Here is a 24,098-nt window from a genome sequence, read left to right as displayed (position 1 = left end):
CTTTGGTGTGAATCCTCATAACTTGCAGTTCTACTTTCATAAGTAAATATCAGATAAATAAAAAATATATAATAAAACCAAATGAGTTCCCTTGCAACTCCACTTTAAATGTCACCAGAGGATGTAGCCGTTCTTCCAGCCTGGTGCTGTTGCCCCCACACTAAAGAAAATCAATTTGTTGGAGCGTTAAGGACAGTCTACACATTAGAGCTTTGAGGAAGCATTAGCATGTATTAACTGTAATTTAAACTCAACCACAAAACCCAACATTTTTAAGACGATGAGTCAGATGTTGGCATCCAGTGCTCCTTGTTTTCCATTAATCCAAATCGGCGTCAAGCACTGGTAATTTACCAGTGAGTTAAATACAGGGAGAAGTTACAAAGAGGCAGCTGTGCCGTATCCTCATGTTACAGTCAATTTACCACATGGCCGAGGCAAAAAGGTAACCTCTGTCAACCATTCACTACTGGGCACTCCTTTTGAGAGCACTTTGACATGCTTTGTACACTTCTCTCAAGGGAATGTAATAGTTAAATGTAACTGTGCAGGTAATGCTCAGTTGTGTAGTCCCACTACAAAAGGGGCAGCATTTTCGTATACCCACTTAAAAATGTGCATCGATATGTATCAACTCAGAGTAGTTGCACTCATGTAAGTTGCTTTTGCAAATTAAAATTGGAGATGACAGTTGTTTAAAAACACTAAGTAAATAAAATTCACCATGTGTGTAATATTTTTGTAGGTTATTGCGCTACTGGTCTGGCAACCCAGCTGCTTTGAGGCTTTTTGGTGGCTGGGGAAAAGTGGTCTGGACTCGAAATGCCTGACCGTTGCACTTTACTGTCCCTACACGCTAATGCGTCAGTTATAAACATAGAAGCAACGGGAAATGAAAAGGAAGCGAGTGACACTTTTTGTGTGTTTTCAACAGCCTGTTCCCAAATCTACAGACATTTTAGAGCAAAATGTTTGTGCAGAAAATATCACTGCTGCAGCCACAAGTACATGACAGGAGCCTGATCCTAAAAATACTCCCACTGGTAAGCGTATATGTGATGGATATACTTTTGCCACAGTAGGAATGTTATACTCAATGTCCGCATTTGTTACTATTGTGATGTGCATTCCATTCGCAAGCTAACAACATGCAGATGCTTCGCTTGTTTTATTTGTTGTTGTTTTTAGATGCCACACACAAAAAGTGAATTAATTTGTCTGGTCCCGTTTGATTCTTTTAGTGATGATGAAAATGTCCATCACACCTTTCAGTCAAATGTGGCATCATCAAGTAGCACTGTCCAAACTAACAACTAACAAATGACAACGAGTAGTTGTATGGGGTATGGGTGAGGGACCACACAGTGGTACAGTGGCGATCATTGTTGGTTTGACCGGGGGCCTTTCTGTGTGGAGTTTGCATGTTCTCCCCATGTGCTTGGATGAACACAAGTTTTTTGTGCCCAGTCTGTTTGTGTTTTCTAAATTTGCAGTGCGTTGATCTGCCACGGCTACTATAACAATCTGCCATGTTGTCTGTGAACCAGTAATGGTCTGTTTTGGTCAGTATTAGGTTTGTTGCAGGTTAGTTTTATACAGTGTTTATTTATGGAGGTGGCGTTTAGACTAAATGAGCTGGAGAATTATAACTCTTGACCTGACAAAGTCAAGGCCTCTCTCAGTGAGCTACAGAGTTGCCTTTAGTCTGACTCTGGAAATTTCCGGGAGGAAACCATGAAGGCAGCGTTGTGTTTTACATTGAAACATTTGGCTCTGAGGAATGGTGAGCTGTAATTATGTGAGCTTGATGTCTTAGAGCTCGTACAGCACGTCTTCCACTGCTACATCAATCATTTGACCCCTTCCGTCCTCTCATACTACATGCACATGGTGATACGATATATTGTCAACACAAATGTGGATTAATCTGTCATGAAAATGCTTTTTGAATCAGTAAAAATGCCACAGCAATGAGGAAATGACTAGTTTAACCCTCTTATGACCATCATGATAATGAGGCTGCCTGGATTTATATTGATTTTATGGCTGTAGCATTGTCAAAAAATGTTCAATGAATGTGTGCTTCTGCCACTTTCTGCTCCTTTTTCCAAGATAACTGTCATTTTCGATATCTGGCAGTTTAGGAATACGATACTGAGAAGCTGACGTCTCAAACGTGTGACGCTGGGGGATCTTGGTTGGACGGTTGTTCTGCGGTCCTGAGGGCTACCGTAATGACAAGTATATGGGTACAAAGCTGTATTTCTCTGCTTTCCGTTATCCATCCGTCCATTTTCTACCTCTTTATTGTCCACATGAGGGTCTTGTGGAGTGCTGTACCAATCTCAGCTGACATAGGGGTGAAAGGTGGGGTACACCTTGGATGGATTGCCAGTCCACAGTTTTTGAAGTCACAGAAGGGTTAAGATAGTCACTGTGCTCCATTGAATTTATTGGTTCAGTTTCTTTATCCTGTTCTGCTCCTTGATCTTAATCACACAATGCCTTGATATAGAATTTAGAAGTAGATTTAAATTTTGCTGTTTCCTCTGAAAAACTGAATGTTTTTCACTGAAAATGCTTCAGCCATTGTTTTATTTTCTGTCTAACACTTATCAGTGCACGTACATCGGCAAGTTCAAAGTTTTCTTTTTAGTAGCTTATGCCCGTCCCCTTTTTCATAACATTTGGTTATATGATAGGGTCTGTAGTTTCCTCTGCCTGTAACTGTAGCTGTTTTTGAAGGTAGTGTAGCCTTTGTAGCCCTATTAAAAGCTTGGCGATGGGTGTCTCTCTGAGCCTCATCTGTGGTGTATTTGCTGCCGCCATTAGTACCATCTTGTACACATAACACCAGTAAACCCAGCACATTTTATCATATGCACACCCTCTTTTCCCTGAGTATTACAAGGAATTTTCAACATTTTCAGAACAAGACAAATATGCCGGGGCCACACTGGGTGCATGGCCAGTTCATCGGCTTTGCGGATATCTTGCTTTTCATTTCAGCTCACATGTTAACAAATCAGAGCAGCCACACTGCCCATGTGAGTTGTCAGACCTGCATGGTTCACATTCTGCACCAAAGTCCACATAGAGAATCAACAATTTTACATCACGGCACATGCTAGTTGTTAATCCACTGCTGCCTACATCTGTGAATTCAGATATTTTGTGACTTTGAATCCTTTGTTCAGAATGACTTGATGGGTAGAAATTTATCAAACAAGGCAGCAGAGCATCAGCAGCTCCTGTTTCTCTATGGACTTTGGTGTGAGGGAGTGACCATTTTACAAAGTGATACAGACTGACACAAACTAGATTTCAGCCAGAACACTTTGCCCAACAGTGACATTGAGCAGTAAACATTATTTAAACAAAATCGTGTGAAGCGTGCCTGTGCCTCTGTTGCACACACGATGAAGTCATTGTTGACTTTATTTCAGTCAAAAGGAAATTCAGTCATTGTTTGTATCTGCTTTTGCAAGACCTTGTGACTACCATTTTATTTCCTACGTATAAAATCATTTTCTTGTTTGCGTAGACTTACAGTAAACGCTCAACTGTACAGAAACAGTTTTGGGGAAGTTATTTGTGAATTCCAGTTCCCAAAAAATGGTTAATTTAACAGAAAAACACATGACTTCTGCATGAGGAGTGTTTATATTTATCAGCCTTTTAGCCTTTACCCTAAACCGGGCGAGGCCACGGTGTGAGCTACAGCTGTCAGTGACACTTGATTGCAAGTTTTTGGTAACGCTTAAGCCAAATGTATGACGGTGAGAAGCTAGAATTTTGTAGTCTTGTGACATGTCGCTAATAAACAAAGCAGCTAAATCTGATTGCATGGGGTCGCCAGGTGAACAAATGAACTCACAAAATTGTCCAGACTACATGTGAGAGTTCACAGTATGGTGCCAACTTGCATGCCTTATTTTAAATTCCCAGTGGCCGGTTGGGTACAATAAAGAGCCATCTCAACATTATTGGCCCAGACTATATGCGCTTAGCCCCGATAACACTAACACATACAAACACACACACTCCCAGCCACTCCGGAAGATGACTTCACAGTGTAGAAAGCTTACCAAACTTGATTCTTCACTTCTGTGCAACAATAGCAGCTATTGACAAAGTCTGACTCACATGGTTGGACCTCTCCTTGGTATCCTGTCCGAGTAACAAGCGCGTCGCTGTCAGTGTTCCGATTACAGAGAGAATGCAAACTGTGTGAAAACAGTTTCTTCTTATTGTTCAGTAGTCGTAATGACATCTGTAGTGTGGACATCTTTCCTGAGTCACAGTAAGCCACAAAAACAATAAATATACATTTGTGCTGTTCTGTAAAACCGGTCAAATTTAAGAAAATGGACATCTGGAAAATCTGTTTGTGGGATATTTTTTGTGTATTGGTTTTTGTATTGTATTCCACTTGTGCTGTTTTCTCAGATTAAGAAAGTCTTAAAGATCTCAAAACATATCACTTACATATCCAAATCTCTTTGCCGTTTGTCCCAATCCAAGTTATGTCTCATAATATCTTGGGAAAAGTCTCCTCAAACAGATTCCAGGTTAGATGACCTGACTGTTACTCTTAATTGCTGAGCATTCAGTTGATGAAACCAGATCTGTCTCTGGTTCAGTCATTTCAGGAGAACAGAGACGAGAAGAAGCCACGTCTGGTTTTTCTTCTTTGTTTTTTTTTTTTGTTTTTTTTTTAAGTTACCAATGCCAAAACAGATGCAGAGCTCACAGGTGACATGTTATCACTGCTTAAACATTTTCCCTGTTGCTGTCCACTCTTTAGAAGCAGAATTGCTGTTTGCTACTTTGAAAAGTTCATTGGTACACAATGTGAGTGATGCTGTTGGTGAAGGGCATTAATGTGTGTGTGTGTGAGTGTGCAGGCATTTTTTTCATATTATGCTGGCATGAAACACGTAGACAGGAATCAGCAGTGAATGTTATCTAAAATAAGTAACACTCTGAATAGAGCCCCCCTTTCTCATTCTCAGTCCATGTGCTACAACCGTATACAGTACCAGCCACACATGTTTGTGTCCAAAATCCTGCCTTTATCGATAAAGAAAGAGGGAGCATAAGTTAAATGAAAACAGCACAAGTTCTTAAGGGAATTTGATACATCTCTCTCTTCTCTCTGCAGCCTTCAGCCTTCTGTGTGCTGAAATCTCAAGCCTGATTTACTCACTGTACAATTTCGTCAATTGTTGCTTGACAAAACTTAATGAATCACACCAAAAAAAAATCAGTAATCAGTAATTCCTGTGCTACCACACACTTTCAGCTGGCTCTTTCATTTGCTATTGTACGTTCACCATCTCCATGGAGGCAGTGACAACCAATCACATTGTGTGACAAAATAGGTGGACTCACACGGGATTTACTTTGTCACCTTCATCCATTCAAAGCTGTGGTAAATGCGTCCGTCTGTAAATCTAATGAAACTGAAATGCAAATGGAGATAGTTGCCCTTGGTAAATGCACTATTATTGTTAAGATCTGCTATGCTATTTCTGTTGACTGACCCTGTGCTGCCCAGCTCTGCCTCGGCCATAAATACCCCCTCCCTGTCCTTTAAGCAGCAAGCTGGCCATCTGCTCCAGGCACCAGGCCCCAACTCTCTCTCTCTCTTTCACATATCTATTCTTTTCTCATTGGCTTTCATTCATTTGGACAGCTGAAAGAAAGTGTTATCCATAACCACAATTCAAATCTTAGCCTTAAACTTAACCAGTTCCTCAGAAATGAGGAAGAGCCTCATTCAGCGGGACCAGGACCAGGATTTGGTCCCCCTGTAACCTAACACTGACCCCTGATAAACCCTTAACCCTAAATACACAAACAAAATGTCATTTCTTTAAATGTCCTTGCTTATATTTGATTAATTAAAAATCGGTTGATTAATAGAAAATGAATTGTCATTTTCATTGACACTATTTAAGCGACATGTCAAACATTTCTTGGTTCCAGTTACTGCAAACAATAAATACATATAAACAGTGAAGAAGAGACAATGTTCCTTTCTTAGCACTAAAACTCCCACCTCCATCGTCTGTGTTGAATATATTGGTTATCATTAATTTAAGAGGTGAAAATATCCTGTCGGATAATTCTATATTATTAGCTAACCTTATTTGTGGTATTCTCAAATGTGTGCATGGAAATATCTCTTAAATTCTACATTGTGAAGTCAATATTAAGTTGCTTAATACAGTGGTTTACAGAGATTATAGTGCTGCAGAAGAGTCCAGCTCCTTTGTGTCAGCTGCTCAGTTAAAAAAACAAAAACACGTCTCACTGTTCCTCTCTTTGCATCTGTATCTGTGACCTCTACTCACCCTGTGATGAGACCATGCTGTATCTTAAAGAAAGAGAACGTGTGAATAGCTTTACTGTGTATTCAGTGGAGAGGACTGCAGCTGCTGCTGTGCAAGAGTTTGTGTGTGTTTGCATGTGTGTGTGTGTGTGTGTGTGTGAGCTTGGGGGTCGTGTGTGTCAATGGTAATCCTGTTGATCCCGATGTCTTTATCCTTTATCAGTATGCATGCAAAAATAATTAGGCCCCTGAGCTGATGACATAATACCATATGAGGCTCTATGATCTGGCAAGATCACATTTGCTGTCAAATGTCAATTTTCTTTATTTTTAAACTGTTAATTTGACATGAGCTTTTTGCAGACTTTGGGTTTCATTAAATAATGGTACTAACCACTGTTGGCTCACCACATTACTATTATATAGACCAAATGTTTGAAACGTTTGTGGTATGTTTGGATTTTTAATTTAAATGTATTGTAGAGTTTAGATCCTAACTTTTGCCATTGTTCTCTTTTGCAGTGGTAATGTCTTGAACTTGAGGACCGTCCAGCCCAGAAAGGACGAGCCAGAGCCAGGCTGTTGCTAATGGGAACTCCTGCATCGTCATGAGTGCTCGTGATGGCGTGGGTGGTATGGGCACCCTGGGCCGACGGCAGCGCTTTGAGAACTCGGAGTTCACGCTGCGCATCTACCCAGGTGCCCTGGCCGAGGGCACCATCTACTGCCCGATCAGCGCACGCAAGACCACCACAGCGGCAGAGGCCATCGAACACGTCATTCAACGCCTCCAGCTCGACCGTACCAAGTGTTATGTTCTAGCTGAGGTGAAGGAGTTTGGTGGGGAAGAATGGATTCTGAACCCCAGCGACTGTCCTGTGCAGAGGATGATGCTCTGGCCCCGTGTAGCCCTGGAGCACCGCTCGCTGTCCGGTGGGGAAGATTATCGCTTCCTCCTCAGACAGAAAAATCTGGATGGTTCGATTCATTATGGCGGGAGCCTTCAGATGTGGCTGCAGGTCACGGAGGAGCGCAGGCGCATGATGGAACGTGGACTGCTGCCACAGCCTGAGTCTCAGGGCGTCCAAGCCGATCTGTGTTGTCTGCCGGAGCTCAACGAGCGCTCGCTGCTGGACAACCTGCGCTCGCGCTTTCGCCAGGAAAAGATTTACACTTATGTTGGAAGCATCCTCATAGTCATTAACCCCTTTCAGTTCCTGCCCATCTATAACCCCAAGTATGTGAAGATGTATGACAATCATACACTGGGAGATTTGGAGCCACACATTTATGCTGTGGCGGATGTGGCTTACCACACCATGCTGCAGAGACGGAGGAATCAGTGCATTGTTATATCTGGGGAGAGCGGCTCTGGGAAGACGCAAAGCACAAACTTTCTAATTCATCACCTGACTGCTCTCAGCCAGAAGGGTTTTGCTAGCGGAGTGGAGCAGATCATCTTGGGTGCAGGACCAGTACTGGAGGTAAGAAAAAAATACTCTGACATGAGATAAATGCACAATATTATCAAAGTTACAGACTTGACTTCTGTTGACTTGAGACTTGAAAACAAAACTGTTTTCTGACTCATTAACACCATGAAACAATTTTAATACACAACACTGTGGCTGGATTTTTGATTTGATCTTGGGTGATGAAGTTTGGAACATCACATCAGGTCCTGTTTCAGTTGCCTGCATAGTTGCATTTTTTCCACTTGGTTTATGTGCATTTGGATGAAGTCCTCATGCTTGAACCAAAACAAGTTTGACCTGATTTGAAGCTTCCATAGATGGCATCTGTACATATTCAGCATATAGACGATCAATGCCTCTGAGTGGCTTTTATGATTAGTTATACACCACTGCTTAGCCATAACTGTCTCTATGGTTGGTCCTGAGTTGTGTCTGCCCCCATCAAGAGTCCAGCTGTGTCGGGATTATGTAGTACAACAGAGGAGCTCTCTATCTGCGAGCAGCCAGTGTCCTATCAGTAGTTGCAGTTGTGGATTCCCGTTTTTGTGATTTATTTTTTTTTGGTCCTTCTTTCTGCACAGTGGAAAGATAGTCTCAAGGCAGACATTGTGGAGGCCTAACTGAAGGTTGTGAAGGAAACTGGTTGTTTTCATATCACTCAAGACATTCCTCTCATATTTTTTTCTTCTTCAGGGACCTGTCACTTGAATTCAAAACAGTCAAGAGTCTTGTTGAGTCAAGAGTTGTTTCTTCATTTCTCCTCAACATTAACTGAATTGTTTAAAGTTACATAACACTCTTCAACTGTACAATGCTGCCAGTCAGGAAGGCAAATACAGGTTGCTCATTGTCAAGAGTGTTGCTCACAGTAACGTCACCTGACAGCTGTTTACAGACTGTCATGCTCACTGTAATCCATGTCCGATGCTTGATTTTTATTTTCCTTTTATTTATGTTCAGCCGTGTAATTTATATCATGGTTTCCGCAGTACACACCCTGAGTCTTCCATTGTCAAAGTCAAGTTGAAAATGACGGCATAGAGGCCAGGTTCAAAGGTAACCATCAAGACAACACTCTTCGCAACAAGTAGCTCTCCACTGCATTTTATTACCCTGAGTTTAGCAAACACAGATCTTAGGAATGCCATTCACGGATGTGTCTTCAGGGTTAATGTGTACGCATACTGGGTTAATCCTCAACACAGCAACACGAATGAGTAGTTCTGAGTGCGGAGGAGCAGCCTTTAATTGTTTGCACAGCGAGATTGTGTATCTGCCTGCCAGTGATTGATGCCAAGACTGAAGCTGGGGAGCTACCGCACATAGAGATGGAGGAGAGAACGGCAAGAATGGCAGCAAACATTACCTCATAGAAACACTTCATCCTCACTTCTCTAAAGCTTCATTCAGCAAAGTAGACGAGCAGCACAAATCTAATCCAATCCAGCAAATTTACTTCTGCAGCACATTTAAAAACAACAAAGTTGACCAAAGTGCTGTACATCACATAAATACATAAAGTGGACACGACATGAAATGATGTAAAACTAAAAAGCAATAAAAAAAGCAATACAAAAAACAATAAAAACTGGGAGTATAAAACCAATAAAACGCACAATACAAGAGCCTTATAAATATACAACATATGAAAAAATATATAAAACACTGTAAACTGCCAACTCTTAAACATGGTCAGGGAACGCTAAGGAGAAGGAGTGGGGTTTCAGTCGTGAATGTGGGCATAGCACGCAGTGGATTTCTCTCTCTCACATGAGAACATCGCTCTGACTCTCTGCTCTGTGTACCTGTCATGTAGGCTTTGTTGGGTATGTGAGCGAACTGCACTGCTATTTTACTCAATCTTACCTGATTTTATAGGCACAGTTTTTCAAGTTTTCAAGTCATCATGGTTGGAGATCTGGTATAACATAAGGCCTGTGAGCTCCAACATATTTTATTACTTGGATATTAAGGTTTAATATTGCACACTGAGCTTTAGTATGTTGCTTATTGGTAGTGACATAAGTGACTGGGCCTGTAAGAAAGACAGTGTGGAGCCATTCACCTCAAATTAATAATAATATAGCAAAGCAAAGATGACAAAGAGGATTTCTCTGCCGACTTCCAGTCAAGAGGTGAAATCACCTCGAGGCCTGAAGCTCATAGTGAGGTAGTTATTTTTTGTATGAAGTATGAAGGATATCACTTACCAGAGATGTGGGTTCCTGGAAGTCAGCCAACAGCTGCAGTGATGTGTTAACCTCCTGACGAGGCCTGTCGCCCCAAGTCCTCCAATTAATAAAACTCCGCTTGAAGGAGAAGGAAACATTATCCATGATGTAATGCTGGGCTGTGATACCATTTTTTCTTCTGTTTATCTACCTTACCTTCCACACCATTGTACTTTAACTGACCCTGTAGAGTGAATATGAATGCAAACATACCTGAAATATTACAAATACCTGTATATTTCTTTTTGCTGTCCATCTTACATATTTTCACTGTGGAATTTACTCTTTGCGCTATGTATGCATTTGTACTGGTATGTGGGAAATCTAAAGTCATTCATGCGTTTACTAGCTTAATGAATGATGACAGACGCCAATGAAGAAAAGCAGCATTGCAGTTACAGCCCATTTGCTGTGCTCCACACAAATGATAGGTTAGTGTAGAAAACGATGTCTATTGTTTTGTAACATGACTGCAAGTTAATCTCTGCCCTACGCAACACATTTTCCCTCCTTTCAGCTTCCCTAATGCATAATACTACATAATGAAAAATGCACATAAAAGAACAAGCATTTGTTGAATTAAGAAATATTTGTTGGGTGGTTTTGGACACATCTTGAAGCAACCTTTTGACCTCAGAGCTCGGGATGGGGCGTGTAGATGAAGGAGTTCAGAGAGGCAAGATGCCAGTGGAGGCTTTTCCAGTCAAAAAAGTGTTCTGGACTAGCTGGAGTTGTTGGATAAGACAAAGAAAACCAAGGATTTGTACCAGAACAGTCGCTAGTCAGCAAATTTGCTTAATAAACAACTTTACTTTTCATTTCAAAGAAAAAAACCTATGTTCCTAGTTGTTTTATTGTTGAAAACCTTTGTTGTTCAAATATAAATATTATAAATATTGCCTTCTATTCTATGAAGGAACCTATTTGACACTTGCTACGGGTAGGAGGCCTCAGGTTAGCCCCAGAACAGAAGATGACATACATCTCATTTTGCCTGGGAACACCTTGGCATCTCCCAGGATGAGCTGGACATCTGGACTACTTTGCTTGACCTGCTGCAAACAACCTGGTTAAGTGGCAGAAAATGAACGGATGGAGACACCAAGTCTTGGTTCAAGTGTTTGTGATGAAAACAAACCGTGCTCACAGGAAGCATGGTCATTTGGTTTTTACACATGAGCAAAGTGACCGCTTAATAGGAGCTCAGCTGTCTTCTGCTCTCAACTGGGTCAGGACAGAGAGTGTGAGGTCACCTCACAATGTTCACTGTGACCATGCATCATCAGGATCTGCTTTCCAAGACCAGGGAGGGGGTCTCAGGGCATTAGTGAAGGAGCACAGCTAATGGTGTGCATAGACCAGTCACATTTACAGGTCGAGCCGAAGGTGCTGCACCCACTCTGATGTGCACATGTACACATAAATATACTGTTTTTTATTGACAGAGAGACATGCAAGGACAGAGACTTGCTGCCATCGATACACTTAGCCGGTTATTGATGTTGGATGTAATATATACACCGGCTTTTAGGGAGGTTGAGTACCCACACTGTTGATAAAAGTTTTCTGGGACTTTTGATCCATAGAACCTTTGAAGGAACTAAAAGGTTCATGCAGACTGTTGTTCACCTGTGTTTCTACTGCAGACTAAAGATAGGGGACAATGAACATACTGTAGGGGAGATTCAAGCCCTGTGACTGTTGATAAAAAAAAAAAAAGCACTACTAACAAAGATTGGGCAACTATTGCCAAAATGCTAAATTAAAGGATTTTCCAAACTATTGTTGGAATTGTTTTGGCTTGACTTGAATACAATACTGGAGTAATAAGACATATTCAGTGCTGCAAGCTGCAAGCCACCCCAAATGTTCTACCTCCAGGCAGGGACTTTTTGGGAGCTACAAAGATGAACTCCATTTCAACCGATGCAAACTTATATTTTAATTCTAAAATAATTAACTAATAATAATAATAATGATTTGATCAAACTATATTTAAAATTTGTACTAAATTTAAATGAGAACCTAGACAAAGCTCAAAATGTAAAATGATTTAAATGATTTTTATATGTCTCTATATATATATGTATGTATACATATATGTGTGTGTGTATGTATATGTATATATATATATATATATATATATATATATATATATATATATATATATATATATATATATATATATAAACATATATAAACATTCATTCATTTATTTATTTTCACAAAAGTTCATAAAACAGTGGCCCTTCAATCATTGTGAATGTAAAGGACCTGCAGATCTTGTTGGTCTGGTGAGCACATGAGCTTCTGTGTAGCTCCTCCTTGTTCCAGGCCAACAAAAACAGTCGCACAGTGTGAGTCAACCTGGGTCAGCAGTTTCACCTCTCAACATCTCCTCCTTTCCTGCTACCTCGATACACTCAGGCACTCACACAGAAATGCACACACACTTGTACATCTAATACCATCTCCCCCGAGCCCCCAGTAATAAGAGGGATTAGTGTGTATTACGTGATCTCCCCCAGCTGGGCGGAGTCAAACGAGATTCACCTTGTCTTGAAAGTGTTGCTTTCCTCGGGCTGGGGTTGAAAAAAGGGGAGATGAGAGAGACAGGGAAAGATTCATGAGTTATGTCCCTCGGTTGGGTGTTTAGTTACTCTGTTGTTTGTTTTTACTGAGGTGACTCTCGGGTAGAGAGTGTAATACAGGCCAGTGTAAATGCTTATACAGAGGGCTTGGCCGGTTTGATCAATGTGGGTTTTTGGTGAATGATACCAGTAATAATTTCTGATGCCAATGCATGAGCTTATTTAAATTAGGTTTTTATTCAACGCCTATTTAACATCTGATTAAGAACTCTCTTTTTGTGTACTGTTACTGTATTATTTTACAGTTCAAACATAAATGTCATTATGAATAAAAATGAAACGCTAATATAATGCAACCAAATGTATATGATTTATATGAAATATACATGAATTGGTTCATGTGACGTTCAAATTTAAATACATATCTCTGCAGTGTAAACCTATATTGATTATTGTTTTTTTGTTATTATTGTTCATCTAAACCCCAGACTTTACTTTTTAATTGGATGTAGTCTTCTGGTTTGTTGGGTGAAGTTTATCAGTAAGTGACATTATATTGAATGGCCGTTAGGGGCGACTTCGCTGGTTGCAGAAAGAATCCATTTGAATGGAATTGGTCGATGGGGAAATTAGCCTTCTTGAATTATAATGTCAGTAAATGTTTTCCTGAAGAGATAATGATCTCAATCTACATCCAGGTGTCCTTCACCTTGTCTTCAATGGAGACAATCAATGATAAAGTATGGCAAATATGAGTGCATACCAGTTTAATTGACAGCCATTGTTTTCCAATAGGAGCCTGGCTGCAGGTGACGTCTGTGAATTTCCTGTTGCAAAATGTCAACATGATGCTAATCAGATTACAAATCTCAAAGCTTTAGAATGGGAGTTCAAATTCCAATCAGTGACGTCACCACTGGTTGCCACTTTTTTCAAAACATTATTCTCCTGACCTCTGACCGTCATTCTGATGACCATTTCCTTCCCTCCCCATGATTCTCCATTATTGCCATAGTCTGACTCATAAAAACTTACATCAGGCGCTGAGTTACTCTGTGACAATGTGACTGTCCTTTCTTCAATCCACTTACACGATTACTGGACTTTGGCTTTTGCAGTTTTGAGAATTCCACACAGTTGGGAACTGTATTTTTTTATGGTAAGATTGTGTTTAGAATGTGGTCACAAATGACAACAACATTGAGATGATAGCAACCCTGTCACACATTTTAGCAGTCTGTCAATGTCCTTGAAAAATAAAGTTTGATGGTTTTGATTCCGTCAAAGTAAAGCAGCAGCTTTCAATGTATCCTTGTTTGACACTTTTGGTTCATGTCAAAAAAAGTGATAAAAACATGACACAACTGCAGACCTTGTAACACCAGTGTTACTACTCGTGGCATTTTGCTCCACAGAAAGAAGAGGAATGCCAACGGTTCCATCTGCTACTTTTCACTGTTTGTTTATCTCACCTCCCCTGTGCCAAGCTCCTATTTTTCTCTGGAAGTGTATACAAGAAGAGTGGTACTACTGGCTCGGAAAGAGCAGTGCATACTGTTCCTGCTTTGTTAACCTATCTGTATGAGAAAAAAGTAGGTTACAGAGATTTGGTGGAGCCACATGAGTCTCTCTGCTTCATTCTTTATTGTTGGTCAAAATGGTGGAGATAATAACAACTTTTCCAAACTTTACTTCTTCCTGCACTTGACTCTTTAGTCGACCGCAGTTAAAACACGGGGTATCGTTTTTGCTCTATTATGATGGTATGTGTGTTGCAGTGTGTGTGTGTGTGTACAATAAACTCACATGGACAGTTTTTTTTACCCAAGTTGGTGGGAATATTGCTTGAAACGGTGTGTTTAGATGATTCATTTTTGGAGCTGATCAGTTGTGTGGTGGCACGCACAAAGCAGTGCAACTATGCTGTTAATTTAGTCATGTGAAAGTGTGAGGATGAAATGGTGTTCATCACGTTTAAACCAGATTCTGTCAACCTGCCGACGATAGTAAAACATAATGGGCCAACAACGCAGCTAATGAAAAAAAGAAATATGAAAAAAAAGGTTTGCAATGTCTAACAGGGACACACAGTATATTGTTGGTTTCTGGAGAGCATTAACATTTTCCCCATTAACTACAAATCCGACAATGGAAATCCACCACAATCATTTACAATTAAAAAGCTTTTTAATTGTAAATGCTTTATTCATAACTTTTATACTGAGGTGGAAAGTGTACTGAAATATTCAAGTAGTATTCAAAGTACCACCATTTTGATAAAAAGTAGTAAAAGTAAAAATACTGGTCTAAAAATGTAGTAGCTGTTTAAAATGTAGATGTTACTTTGTGTCGTGCAAAAAGGACAATGGGACACAAATCTCACATTAATTGTTTTTTACTTAGTAACAGATGTGATTTAAAATCTACTTCCAAAAAATACATACTTAAGTTAAAGTAAAATTAGAAAAAAGAACAAGTTCACAAAACACCTTCTCTATTACAGTAACACAAATAGTCTAATAAAAGGATAAATACCTGTCACAGTAGTCTTTAGAGCTGACATGACTTATTATTGTTTCCAGTAACAGAAGAATAATCTAAAACATTTTGTTGGTCTGTTTATCAAACAAACTGAGTCAACTTGTCGGTCATAAGCAAAACATTTGCTAGTTCCAGCTTCTCACTTTGTAGAACCACAGTACATGAATGTCTTACATATGTGCCCTTATATGTTTTATCATTAGATTCATTCATTTCTGCAGGATCGGCAACTTTGTCTTCTCTTACACGTCTCGCCGCATTTTCTGAATCGAGTAGTCAGTCGTCAGCAATAGATGTCTCCTCACAGGCTCTTTGTTTATACTGGGGTTTGCTGAGGTTTGCAGGTGCCTCATCAGCAACACCCACACTCACACACGCACACACACGCACACAAACGTACACACACACGTGCACTCAGACTTGACCAGCTGCCCCACTGCCCTGATAACACCTGCAGCAGTGTATCACTTACGAAAAGGTTTGGACAGAGGCGGCTTTATTCTTTATGACGTACGATATGCCAAGTGAAAAATGCAATATTTGTTTGCCCAAATATTTGTTCAAAACCATCCGTACATGTTCAAGCCTGAATCACATCCAAGATGCAAGAGTGGATAAAACAAGCATCAGCAGCAACAAAGACAACATAGTAGGTCCAGTATTTCAATCAGAACCTAATTATGTTATGATATTTTTTACAATTTAAATGCCGATCATTGCTAACAAAAAGTGTATTTACATTTTGTTTGCTCAATGCATAAAGTGTTATTTGCTTCTTAAAAAGTCTTGCTTGCTTCGTGAAAAGTGCGATAATAATGAGTCTAACGAGTCTAATTCCAAAGAAATATGCTTAAATGACCGTGGAACACTTTTACACACCGTGTGTTTAACTCGTCATTTGAAACTTTGGCCAATTCATTATGGATTGCTGATATTTTAACTTTATATAAATAGCATAAAATAAGAAAAAAGCATCACAGGTTTTAAGAAATTCCTGGAGTGGCAACAAAAAAGTGTCCTATATTTCTCCTCTGTGTCCTCCCTCTGTTGTCTGGGCTCTGTCCATCTGCAGCTGTCTCATCCCTCCTCACAAAATCTCATCTTATTTTGTGGAGGAGCAGATGTTCCGGACTCATTTTAAAAGCTCTCAGTGGATACTCCTCTATGTCCACACTCTCTCCCCTATTGCTTTCCTCCTGCAGGAATGGCAACAACAGACAGACTGTCTAAAAGGTCTTTGTTTGATGCTTTGAAAGTGTCTCAAATAAAAAGCATATGTAAATACCCTGAAGAATGAATTAGGATTTGATGATTTATTTATAACCACTTTCTTTTTACAAAATATATAATATTTGAAAACACCATTAGAAGATACAGTCCATTCCTCCTGCAGATTTTCCATCCTCATGATTCTCAGTATCAATAAAGACTGTTGCATAAATAAATCGTCACAGGTGACCTCTCTGCTTCTCATGTGCTATGTGCTGTGTGTGTGTGTGTGTGGTTTGTGGTCACCTTGTGTGTTGCACATGTCCAGATGTGGTGTAACAAAACACTAATGTGAAAAGCAAGTGCAGTGGACACATCTGGAAAGGAGCAGAAAGCTTGAGGGATGTTACCCCAGAGCAAGCTGTTTATGGAGGGAAACATCATCCCAGCTGGACGTATGCACTGAGTGCAGTGTACGTTTTCACTCGGATGTGTTGGTGCCAAGCTGAGAAAAGATATAACCTCGGTTATCTTTTATGGCCAATGTCGAAACAGACGTTACTTCCTTCCCTCAGATAAGACTTGACTTTTGTTCATCTGTTATGTTATCACTTCATGAAATGAAAGACATTAGCAGGTGCTAGTATCAATATGCCTCTCTCTCTGTTTTGGTACACTGATGACCTGTCTATTTCCACTGCCCCCTTTTGAGTAAGGAGATAAGTGCCACTGCCACATGCTAAGAATAAATTGCGGTGCTCGGCGAAGCTTTCCCGTAGTAATGTGAAGGAGTCATTAACTGTCTAGATCAATGGCTCCAAGGATGCTTTGTTGTTTGTTTGGTAAGTGGTGAGATACAGTTCCCATCATCGTAAAGATTTAAACAGCAGCAGTCCTGCAAACATCACTTGGACATCAGGTTTAAATTGTTACAGGAGCCCGAAAAAAGCAGCATGCTTTATGAAAGATCATCAAAGACGGATAGAAATGTGACTATGTGTGTTGCACATCAATTTGTAAGAGTTGGGATATTATGGTACAGATTGGCACACAGTCCTGGTGTTTATGTCTGTCAGATCTAACTAAGTGGATTGACCTCTTTTCTGCACTGGCCACATGGCTTAGCTTCAGCATAGTGACTGTGCTAAGTCACTCCCCTCACCTGCCCACACTGTGTTGTAGTTTTAGCTTAGCATCGGTCAGCTAATGCCTGACGTGTGGCCTACATATGGGTGTGTTGCTGATAAGACCACCTGTTCTGGCTTTGCTCCAACACGACTAGCTGTGTGGACAAAGCTTTACTAACAACTGCTAACTGCATTGTCTTTCATTCACTGAGTGAGTTATCCCTTACCTTAACCTGAACCTTAACCAGTTAAGACCTAATGCTAATTTACATTATGAAGATGACCTGTATGTTATTTTTATACATATATATCTATATATGAATGAAATGTAACTGCTGGAAACACATTTCCAAAATTAATTTTCAAATCTTATATTTCCGGATTGTGATGAACTGAGGATTTAAGTCCAGTAATGCTTAAGAAAACTCCAGGCTTACACTTGCATACATTTAATACTGTATATAGGGTATGTGTGTACTATGACATCAGTTTATAAAATGATTTGTCCAGTGGCGATTTCTGGATTAACTTGAAAATTATTAAAAATGTTGAATGAAAAATTTGATAACCAAAAATGTGTATTTATGTGTTTGCATCCACTGCTATTCTGCACATTTTGAGAGCTACTTCATTAAGATAAACAGTCGGTAGTGTCTGGGTCACCACTCGCCACAGAGGAAGGATAAGAAGGTGTAATTTGATTTGTTAAATAATGATACATGGTGGCTTTTTGTGTGGTTTCCTCATCAGTCCACACTTTCCTCCTCTCAACCATATTTTCTGGCTCAGTGAAATGTGGAGTTGATTTGTCATTACCCTTGTTTGTTGAATCGGTTTGCATTTATCTTTTTTCAGTATGCCAACCTTTTCCACCTCCCTCAAGTATAAAAACTTGAATTTTGAAATGAATTTTCTCTGTACTGTCAGGTTTTTTGTGGGGAAACTGTAAAACCTGGTTGATGGAAACGCACGTGAATCTGCAGCGAAAGTTTACAGAAAAGTTTTAAACTCGTTGTTTAGTCGTCAAACTTCAACTTCTGTCTCTGTTCAGTCTCCTGCTGTAATAACACACTTCTCTGTGGCAGAAACAGCTGTTTTGAGTGGAAAAAAAACCCTCTGCACTAACTGCTCAGCTTCAAACCTCATAGACACAGTCAGCTGCTGAATATAGTGCAGCATCAGCATATTTATTATTTTCTGTTTAAAATGGACACAAACACAGCTCTGGAAAAAAAGAAATGTTTCAAATCCTCTCTTCTTCTTCTTCTTTTTTTTCTACATGAGCAGTTAAATGAACAGATTATGTCTAGGACTAAGTGCCGAAACATTGCTATCTCAAACAACACTGACACAGTGTCATGTACCCAGCTCAGACGTGTTGATGTAATGATATTAAACATTAAACTGTGATTAAACAGACAGTTTAATCACTTAAACCAGGCTCTCCGAGTACCAGCTTACATTTACTGTCATCCTGGAAGAAATAAATCCAAGAACTAGCTCAGTCTTTTGGAAGATAACAGATCAGGAATGCAACAAGTCTAAATCTGCAAAGCCTTCTTGCTTTTGTTTTAAACTTAATAATGCATAATTACTATGCTCAGATACTTGTTAACGTGATCAATCATAAATATGCATTTAAATACCCCAAACCTGTTCACATTTGTTTCTAATTTCCTACTTAATGTCATTCATCAACTTCTTTCTGAACATAATGTAAATGGTCTCTCTTTTTTGCTCTAGTGTTTTATTCTCATCCTCTTTCATCCTCTGTGCAGTTTCTGTTTTAATCATTTTATTTAATTAAATATCTTTACGCAGCACAACACCAGACATCACAGAGGACTTTAACTTCAAGGAGGACAACATAATAGGCTATTTAATCCATAGTGGCAAACCAAAGGGCCCAGAGCAAATGAGACTGTAGCTAAACAGAAAGTGCACACACTTGAATGTGTTTATTATTGCAGCTTGAACAGGAATGAATGAGAGACTTTACTTTCATATGAAGAAAAGCAGCAAATTGCAGTGGATGGGCTGGAACTAGGATTTTTCTACTTGAAGACTGTGAAAACAAACATGTTATCAGAACAGCTGCTGGCTGAGTTTTGGAAACACATTTTTGTCACAATTGTTTTTTGTTTTTTTACCTTTTTGTGTCTGAAGAACACAGTGAATTGGGACGACTCCACGTCTTCCAGGACATTGTGCACCCGCCCCTCACTCAGCTTCACTATCACATTCCATTTGACTATATGGCAGCCAGGCCTGGGAAGTTGCTTTTGCAGTGCTACGCCTGCATTTCCTCCCTTTCTGCTGATGTCTGGTCTGTTTTCTGCTCCTCTTGCTTCTCAGTGAGCGTCTCTGTGTTTTTGTGTTGAGAGGAAACATTATTCATTTTGTCTGTAGCTGTATGGAATTACAGCAAATATGGCAATCTTGCACAAAGGAAATGATGAAATATGTCATTATTCTGAGTGTTTTTGTGCATGTTCCATAGTCTCCACTAAGACACGGATGCTTACATTCTTCCTGTGCTGTAAATGAGGTTAGAGTGCTGGGGACTCGCAGAGAAATGTCTCCTTTTGGCCAGAGATCCATCACCACTTCATAAATCCAACCTGTGATCCCTCATTGAACACCTCCACACTCACCAACGGGCAACAGCGCAAACACAACACAGATATGAGTGTAAAGTACAAAGCTTCAGTGGTTTTATCTTAAGGGGCCTCTGCTCTGTTACCTACAGCTGCCACAGGTTATCTCGATGAGTCCAATCTCTATTTCAGACACATCTCAATGTATAATTGCGTTCAGTTGTGCATTTATCTTTTGTTTTGTTTTTTTGGTTTTTAAAAAGCCTGATAAACTTTGGTAATGATTGGTCACATACTTGACATGACACAGTTTCTTCCTTTCTAGTAGTAAAGTCCTGGCATTGAATCTAATTTAAAGTATTAAAGTAAATAATCAGAGACTTTCTTTGAATATAGCAGCACCTACCATGGTAACAGTTTCAGAGATGATACATTTGAAGCGACAGCAGGTTCTCTGGCACAGAGAAATTGCATATTGACACAGGCATTTGGAGTTAGTGGGATAGTGTTTGCTCTAAAAGATAGGCCTGTTTTCCTAATGGCTGAGCACATTTACTTAGCACTTGTCAAACACATCCTATTCACCAAGGCAAATTGACTCGGGTCACTCAACTCCCTGTCATTATCAAAGCACAGCGCTGACTGAAATGCCACCAAATCTTCTTGCTGTGCCAGTATCATCTTTTCCATGGGTTAACACAGGGTACATTTGCGTATATGTGTTTGCAGTTCACTGGAGGTGTTAAAGGGGACATATTATACCCTATTTCTCCAAGTTAAAATAGTTCCCTGGTGTCCTAATGAACATGTCAGTGACATGCTTTGGTCAAAATACCATAAGGATGAAGCACCATAGCAGTTCAATAACCCTGCCAAAACCACCCCTTTCAGAACGCTCGTTTTTGTGCCTGGTCCCTTTACATGCAAAAGAGACACAGGCAAACACACACCCACTTCCTCCAGGGGGTTTCTGATTTGTCCTCTTTACAGCGCTCACTCAGCTCCTGTTCCCTCCGCTCCATTCCTCTCCCCCTCCCTCCACTAGTTCTCTGACAATATCAACATGGCAGTGTGCGCAGAAAACAGCAAGAGTGCCGTCGCAGGAAGAGACGTCCTACATAAGGATCGAGCTGAACACTGCCCAACTGTAAATCAGTTAAAAACACTTAGAGACAGCACCACTGATCGCCACCGCTGATCGCCAGCGGCGAGCTGCATAAACTGCTGCTGTATGTGACTGTATCAGACTGAGTCTGTGCTCCGGTCATGGAGGACGTACTGAACAAATATTTTTAATTATGACGTGTCAGAATGGTCAGTTATGAGCTCTGTGTGACCTTTTCTTAAAAATGTGTATGTTTGTACGTCGGTGAAATACTTTCGCTGACTAAATATGGCGACTGCTGGCCGCAGTCTGATGCAAAGTGGTGCGAACACACAAACACGTTTGCTGACTTTATCCGGCACATTAGCTTCATATATAAAACCCTCTGAGGCTGGAAGTTTGTGTAAAACACTGTGCTCCTCTGTGCAGCCACCAACAGCACACTTGTCCCTACGCGTTGACATAATACCGCTCTTCCTCCGTCGCCTGCACTCTCGCATTTTATAGGGACAAGGTGGAGCTAAGGTGGAGCTAAGGTGGAGCTAAGGTGGAGCTAAGGTGGCACTAATGTGGAGCTAAGGTTACATTACAAAGCTAACATTTGCGGTGAAATGCCCATGCTGCCGTCATAAGCGCAGGGAATTCAACATCACATGTTTTATCGCCTATACTTACACTAAGAAAAAAGGACTGAGTATTCCACACTTTGGCGACTGGTAGGGCCTCCAGAGTCCCAAATATAAGTATTGAAATGATTAAAAAGTTGATTTTGCATAATATGTCCCCCTTTAAGTATTTTGTACTTGTAGTAAAACTATTAGATCGATGAAAAATAAACAGCTGGTAATGCTTAGGTTGGCTATGTATTAATGACAAAAACCTGCAGTATCCCACCCTCAAATCAAAAAGATATGGTATGGTACGTCCATTTCTTGCTGTTCTTGTGTTAGAGGATGTGGTCATGCTGCAGAAAGATTTTAAGGCCAATCCAGATGCCTCTATCATGGTATTGAATGGAATAATAATCTGGACATCAAACAGTCTATATTGCTATAGTGCTTTATATACATGCAGTGTTGTCATGTACTGAAGGCGCATTATTGTGTTAAATTCTAGCTGCTTCCAGATAGGTGTTGAGTAGTATGTGGTGTTAATTGTATTTAAATGCATTTAATTGTGACTTGGTTCACAAACTATAAACACAGTGTGTATTTACTTCAAGTCTCCCCAGTGTTTTAGGTTAGATGTGTGGTGGCATGAAAAAACGTAGCCACTGCCCAGAGTGGTTTTGGACTGGAGTGCAGGACTGGAGCCAGTGTCTCGCACTTTAAAAACACTGCATAAATAGTGTCCACCACCACCACCACCACCACCGCCGTGTACATTAGGATCCAAATACCGTTTCCTAGGTTAGTACCCCATCTAGAATTTAAACATGGTGACCAGTAGAAAAGTGTAGTCTGTGTGACAGAGTCACTCGACCTCGTGCTGAAGGCAACAGTTGCACTTGAACCTGACATTATCCCCACCCAGCCATTAAAATAAACATTTGGAGTGAAGAGGACATGGATGTGGACACATGGCATGTAAAGGGATTTTGCTGTGGAGGCTGTTACATCACCAGTCTGTGAGAGAGTGTTAATGTTAATGTTGGTCAGTAAAACCTCTTTAATCCCAGATAGTCATGGTGTTATTCTGAATCAACAAGAAAAATCTGTGTCCCTGCTCCCTCTCCCTTGTTTTACTGATGTTGTGGAATAATCCTTTCTGTATGTACACGGTATCAAAGTGTGCCTCGTCTTTCTGTGTTTAACAGTCAGTTCAAATAGTCAATGAGTTTGTTTTAAAGCAGGAAAAAAGACAAATTGTCTTCACATTGGCGTCACATTCACAAGTTTTGAGGAGAAGGCCTTCTGTTGAGGCCACACCCATGTCTGCTGTGCTGCATTGTGCTGGCAGACATTCAAGCACAAGGCTTTGACTCTCCGTGTGTGTGTGTGTGGGTGTGTACCGGTTTGTGTGCAGATCAATATAAGTGATGCTGAGGATTAAAACGTGCCTGTGTGGTAGCACAGTCAGACTACTCGCACTGTTTGCCAACTAAGGTTTAACTGAGTTTTACTCATTTTGTTTGATTGATGTTGCGGAGCTGGAGAATCTCTGATACACTACACATTTACCACTGATGACATGTCATAGAATTAACATAGATGATGGTTTCTGTTGCTCCAAAATCAACTAGTTATAGACTTGTTCCAGGCCAAAAACGCATCTTATTCATTGTCGTGGGAGCAGTGGTCACTCTGATATTTGACTCAACAATCAGGTCTTGTTCCTCTATATGTTGGTTGAATGACTCATGGCACTGAGCTGCATCTGTGGGCTGAGTGGAAGGAATGACGGCGGGTCATGACGATCCGACATCAGCTCTTCTTCTCCCACTGTTTTGGTGAAGTCAGTGCAGCAGAGAGACGGGCTGATCAGGACTCACAGGGAAGATGTTTGTGCAGATACTTAGTGAACACACAGCCATCACACTGTGTCAGATCGATCCTGATAATCCTCATAACAAGCATACAGTGTAGACATCATCCAGTGAATGGAAACTGACTTAGTCATCACTGCCTCTATGGCTCACAGTCAGTCTGTGGATGGATGTGTGAACACTTCCCTACTGTTTTGTACTGTTATTGGAGTTATGGTTGCAAGTTGGTGTTGGTGTCAACAACAATGCCACTCACTGGATAATTTTTCTTTTTAGGACCTTTTTCTGTGAATACTAGAGATAGTGCTGCCGCGTGTGTATTACATTTTTATTCACTCTTAAATCTGTTGTGTTGTTATGATAGTTCAGAGAGGTCAAAGCACATTAAAACACAACAGGA

General features: G+C 40.3%; 1 protein-coding gene across 11 annotated transcripts in view; it reads left to right on the top strand.

The window, feature by feature from the left end:
- myo9aa (myosin IXAa) overlaps positions 1–24,098 on the top strand; it is an 89,896-nt gene that overhangs the window by 12,785 nt on the left and 53,013 nt on the right. For all 11 annotated transcript variants that reach the window (XM_044030088.1, XM_044030077.1, XM_044030082.1 and 8 more), the window contains exon 2: positions 6,860–7,821. In XM_044030088.1, the coding sequence (XP_043886023.1) occupies positions 6,946–7,821 (876 nt within the window). In that variant the 5' untranslated portion in view covers positions 6,860–6,945. The remainder of the gene's footprint in view (positions 1–6,859; positions 7,822–24,098) is intronic.

The sequence above is a fragment of the Solea senegalensis genome, linkage group LG7, assembly GCF_019176455.1.
Source record: "Solea senegalensis isolate Sse05_10M linkage group LG7, IFAPA_SoseM_1, whole genome shotgun sequence".
NCBI lineage: Eukaryota > Metazoa > Chordata > Actinopteri > Pleuronectiformes > Soleidae > Solea > Solea senegalensis.
This window is presented reverse-complemented; position numbering and strand designations above follow the sequence as displayed.